General features: G+C 43.9%; 1 protein-coding gene across 1 annotated transcript; it reads left to right on the top strand.

Annotated features, from left to right (window-relative positions):
- The first annotated feature begins 1,286 nt into the window (after nucleotides 1–1,286).
- LOC136714900 (serine/threonine-protein kinase N2-like) lies at nucleotides 1,287–4,556 on the top strand. The gene is made up of 9 exons (XM_066692527.1): nucleotides 1,287–1,565; nucleotides 1,854–1,945; nucleotides 2,159–2,335; nucleotides 2,698–2,760; nucleotides 3,027–3,103; nucleotides 3,203–3,345; nucleotides 3,784–3,891; nucleotides 4,183–4,263; nucleotides 4,359–4,556. Exons 1-9 carry the CDS (start codon nucleotides 1,293–1,295, stop codon nucleotides 4,554–4,556), a joined length of 1,212 nt encoding a protein of 403 aa, XP_066548624.1. The 5' UTR covers nucleotides 1,287–1,292.
- The last annotated feature ends 370 nt before the right edge of the window (nucleotides 4,557–4,926 follow it).

Below are 4,926 nucleotides of genomic sequence, written 5' to 3'. Positions count from 1 at the left end.
GACTTTTGCGTCCTGTATCAGGAACTGAAAACGTGTGCTTGTATGTTGTTGTCGGTCGTTGGTGCACATCTGAAACCCAAAGCTGGCCGCTGTGCCCCGGTGGGTTTGGGTGCTGTGGGATGTCACAGGAGTAAGATGTGTGGATGTGAAAGTGTCGCCGCTGACACTGCAACTCATTGGCTCATTTTAGAGGTTACTATTGTAAATGCAGCAGCTGTGTGTGCTGCTGTATGACATGGTGGGCAACTTGATCAGCAAATATACACGGACCCCTCCGTTATCATTACCGAAGGTCCGTTTGGCGCAGATGTCCGCAGTTCGGTGCAGGTCTGCAGAATCCCAGCGCTCCCATTGGTGGAGCCGCGCAGATCCGCGCAGAGCAGCGGAAATCTGCGCTACACGGACGCGTCCTTTGAACATATGAAACGCGCTGTACTGTGCGTTGATGGGTTGTAACTTTAGAAATGTCAGTCTTGTGCATTGTGTTACTCTTTTATTAAATACAAATGTCTAATTGTTAAATGTTTATCATCCAATCAATGCCCCATGTGTCTCTACACTTTTTGACACCTGTTTTACAAAGGATGTAACTGTAGCATCAAATTGCTCAGACTTCTGCATCCTTTGCTTGGCTATATAAGTTCTAAAGACTGCAGCAACACTGGCAGAACTTAGTTTCTGATTTGATCTACATCAGAATAAAACCAGTTACTTTCCATGATTGGAATCATAAATGTCAAAATGCAAACTATCCCCATTGCCCTGAGCCATGAGGTTCTGAAAGGTCAGTCCCTTTAAACTGTTCACGGGAGCTTTATTTGAAACTGTGTAAGTCATTTTATATACAATTTAAGTGATGCTCTATCACGTGTCATGATGAATTGAATACAAAGTCGGGCTGTGCATTGAGCAGAATGACACCTTTTCTGTTGAATCATTGATCGTTTCCTTACCTAGCCTTAGAGAGCCGAACAGGTGGTAATATGTTGAGTGTTTGATTAGGATGCCAACTTGCCATTGCCATGCAGTATGTAGTGACATGTATATTAGGTTTGGTGGCATTAAATGCTATGCTTTAAAATGCTATTGATTGGCTTTGCACAAATGCTGGCTGCCCACAGGGTGAGCTGTAGGAAGAGGGTTCCAGACACTGTGCTTAAATCTTTTGAGGAGGAAACAGAGATGGAGAACTGAAGTGTGTTTGACAGTTTGATGGAGCCCATTAGAGCAGGATGTCTGTTTGATGTATCTAATCTCCTCTTGCTTTTGCTAACTGCTAGGGTCCAGAGAAGATGGGGTTCAAGTCATTCTTGAGGCTGTCCTACACATTGCCTACAGTGCTGGGGCTCATTTGCTGGCGGTGGTGCACGTCTTGCTGGAAAGAGCGCGGCACCAGTCACCAGGCAGAGGAAGGTGCTGGAGTGGGGCTGCCTGAGGCACACAGCCTCGCTCCCTCTTCCAGCCACGGCATCGAGGAGAAGAGCAGCAGGGGGAAAATGCAAGTGCATTCTGGTCTCGAGGACTTTGAATGTCTTGCTGTTCTGGGCAGAGGGGCGTTTGGAAAGGTAAATCCCAGTAATCAAAGTCATCATGGTTATTATGTGGGGCAGTTCCAACAATCAGTAGTTCAATAGAACATGTGGAGAAGAGATATCTGCTGGACACCAGTTTTCCTAAAAAATATATTTGTGGACAATTAAGAAATTCATTTTTAACCTTTAACAAAACCTTTGTGTGTGACTTATTAAAGTACAGCATTAGTGAGGATGTGTTACTAAATGCTTGTGTTGTGAATGTAGATCCTGGGGTTGGGAGTGGAGTTTGACCATCTTGATTCTGTGTTGCTTTGATAGGTGCTGCTGGCTGAACACAAGAAGAGCAGAGAAATGGTGGCCATCAAAGCGCTAAAAAAAGTAGACATTGTGGCCCGTGATAAGGTTGACAGGTGAGGCTTCATTTTTATTTTATTTTGTAAGCAGAGCAAATATCAATAAACCTAGTCATGTTTTAATGCTACACACTAATACACTGCATTAGCAAAGTCTTCATTGATTTTGTATTTTCTTACTCTGCAGGAAAGCTGCCATTTTGTTGCTTCTGCACCTGAGCTCTTTCTAAATGTATACTCACATGCTGTCTGTCTTTTGTCTCACCTCAGGCTCAGGTGTGAAAAGAGGATTTTGGAGACTGTCAGCAGTGTGCGGCACCCCTTTCTGGTGAACCTCCTGTCTTGCTTTCAGACGCCACAGCATGTCTGCTTTGTGATGGAGTATGCGGCGGGAGGAGAACTCTTTGTGCACATTCAGACAGCCAGGTTTTCGGAGCCCCGGGCCGTGTAAGTGCAGAATTGTCCATCTCGGTAGAAAAGCTCGCTCTGCGAACAGTGATGATGTCACCTGAGGGGCATTTCAGCACCGTGCAAATTATTATTCCTAACCATTGGCCTCACCTCCACATAACAAAGCAAAGTACAACTAAATAGGCTAATATGATCATGATCACAAAAGGAATGCAGATGTCGTTTTTGGTGTCTGTTTGTAGTGTCTTTCAGATCCGATGACATGGATTGCTGGAGTTCCTGCATGGACAGGAAATTGGCTGGTTTGGCTCATTTACGTTTGAGTGCAATCAGCTTAAAAACCAGTGAGGACAAATATTTGAACTGTGCTTTTGTCGTTGGTCTCTTTTCTTGAACAGATTTTATGCGGCTTGCGTGGTGCTCGGCTTACAGTTCCTGCATGAGCGCAAAATAGTGTACAGGTAAGTCATCAGACATCAGCAATTCTTACAATATATGAAGATGAGAAAATCTACAGTCTCACAGAGATCAAGCACAGCCTAAACTATTCACTGATATCATTTAATTCCTCTTATGTTTTGTAAATGATTTATTGTGACGCTCACAATAGAATGTCCTAAAATCAGTGTGGACATGTACGTGATTGCAAAACGTTTGAGAATTGTGTTTCTGACAAGTTCTCTCTATATTCTGCAATCCAAGTGATTATACTGTGTTTTTATTGCAGGGATTTAAAGCCTGAAAATTTGGTGCTGGACTCAGAGGGCTATCTGAAAATCACAGACTTTGGTCTGTGCAAGGAAGGTACGTTATAAATCAATTGTATTGTTTTCCTAGTTTGACACTTTTTGTATAATTTCCTTTTGTACTACTAAGTGTTTTTTCCCAACTTTTTCTTGCTAGGCATGGGTTTCGGAGCTCGAACTCATTCAACTTGCGGCACTGCAGAGTACATTGCTCCAGAAGTCGTGGCAGAGAGGCCTTACACCCGGGCAGTGGATTGGTGGGCATTGGGTGTGCTCATTTTTCAGATGCTGGTTGGTGAGGTGGGTATTCTAAATAGAACTTCATTTTTTACCAGTTGATTTAGAAAATTACAAATATCCAACTTGACTCACCTAGGAATTTCAGAATACTATACATATCCTCTAAAATACTAATGCCACCTAGGCAAAGTTAAATCTATACCATGAGAGCCAGTTGGGTTATAATTCAAGCTTCGATTACGTAATTAGAGTATTTGAAAATTGAGTCAGGTTAGCTTCTTGGTGGGATTTCAGTTATTGCAGCGATGAACTGTGTGTTCGATCATTTATCTGCTTTAATAAGTCATGTCTAAGGTGTGCATTGACCATTGTGTTGTGCAGTAGACAATATTTGTGTCTGTGTGGCTCTTGCATTCCCATGCTCTGAATGTGAATAATCAAAGGTTTGGCCTGAAGTAAGCCTTTAATGTGCTGTCCTCTCTCTCATTGTGCCTGTAGCGTCCTTTCCAAGGTGTCTTCAGAAGAGAGGTGTTTCACAGAATTGCTAAGGCTAAAGTGAAATATCCTCGGTTCCTCTCCTCAACAGCCACCTCCATCATGAAAAAGGTCTGTATGCCAGGGTTATTCTTTCTTGTGACAAATTTTTGCCTCCAGCTTGTCCCTCTGTATCCTGCTTATAACCGTAATGAATGGATGTCACTGTTATTGAAATGTTGTGGAATTGGAAAAAGACCCAGTGATTGTAGCAGTGGAGTGAGATTCACAATAACAACGCAATTCCAACATATGCTCATCTGTACTTCCAACTACGGGAACTTATTTTTAACATCGTGTTTCAACTTTAAGTACATTGATGGAAAATAACGTGCTCTCCTTCTTGTTCTGAATCATCTGCAGCTTCTGAATAAAAGTCCCGGAAAGCGCCTTGGGGCAGGGAAGGGAGATGCCGAGGAGGTGAAGAAGCATCCCTTCTTCAGAGTACGTTGGCGCACACATCCGCTCTACAGCCACTCTTTCACATGAAGGTGGCACCGCCTTACCCTGACCGTCTTTTCATTCGTCTCTCATTGCAGAGTGTGGATTGGCCAGGGCTTCTGGAAAAGAAGGTGAAGCCTCCTTTCATTCCTAACATCCAAGGCCGGGAGGATGTCAGCAATTTCAACAAGCACTTCACCTCAAAAGACCCAGTCCTGACTCCATCTCACCAGCACCGGGTCCTCACCGAGCAGGAGGAGGAGAAGTTCCAGGACTTTGGCTTCACAGCAGATTGACTGCTTGCAAATTACGTTTTTTTTTTTTAATATGAAACGGCGGCAGTTAACCCGCAACCCGGATGCTGCTCACCCCAGCTGCTCACCAGTCTGCCCTGGAGGTCTCACCCGCGTGGGGGGCTTCTCTGCCAGCTTCCTCTGCACTACAGCCCACACAAGTGTCTCAAGTTTGGAGTTCTGACCAGTGCCCACACCAGCTGGCGCTGACCACGTGTGCGCCTCAATTCATCCCCAACAATTAATCCTGTTACAATTTGTTGTCTTAACATCAATTCATGTTTTTAATTGATACATTAATTTGAGACTATAACCCCAATAATTAAGTTTTATGGAATTAGTCAGAACAGCCGGCAGCGAGGCTGCAGACTAC

Source organism: Amia ocellicauda, chromosome 19 (genome assembly GCF_036373705.1).
Source record: "Amia ocellicauda isolate fAmiCal2 chromosome 19, fAmiCal2.hap1, whole genome shotgun sequence".
NCBI classification, from domain to species: Eukaryota; Metazoa; Chordata; class Actinopteri; order Amiiformes; family Amiidae; genus Amia; species Amia ocellicauda.
Note: the sequence above shows the minus strand (reverse complement) of the source record. Positions and strands in the feature narration are given on the sequence as shown.

Excerpts from the sequence above, each read along its gene's own strand:
- LOC136714900 (XM_066692527.1), top strand. The coding sequence starts at position 1,293 with ATGGGGTTCAAGTCATTCTTGAGGCTGTCCTACACATTGCCTACAGTG. Across the intron at positions 1,946-2,158 it reads GCCCGTGATAAGGTTGACAG|GCTCAGGTGTGAAAAGAGGA; the intron begins GTGAGGCTTCAT and ends GTCTCACCTCAG. Across the intron at positions 2,336-2,697 it reads TTTTCGGAGCCCCGGGCCGT|ATTTTATGCGGCTTGCGTGG; the intron begins GTAAGTGCAGAA and ends TTTCTTGAACAG.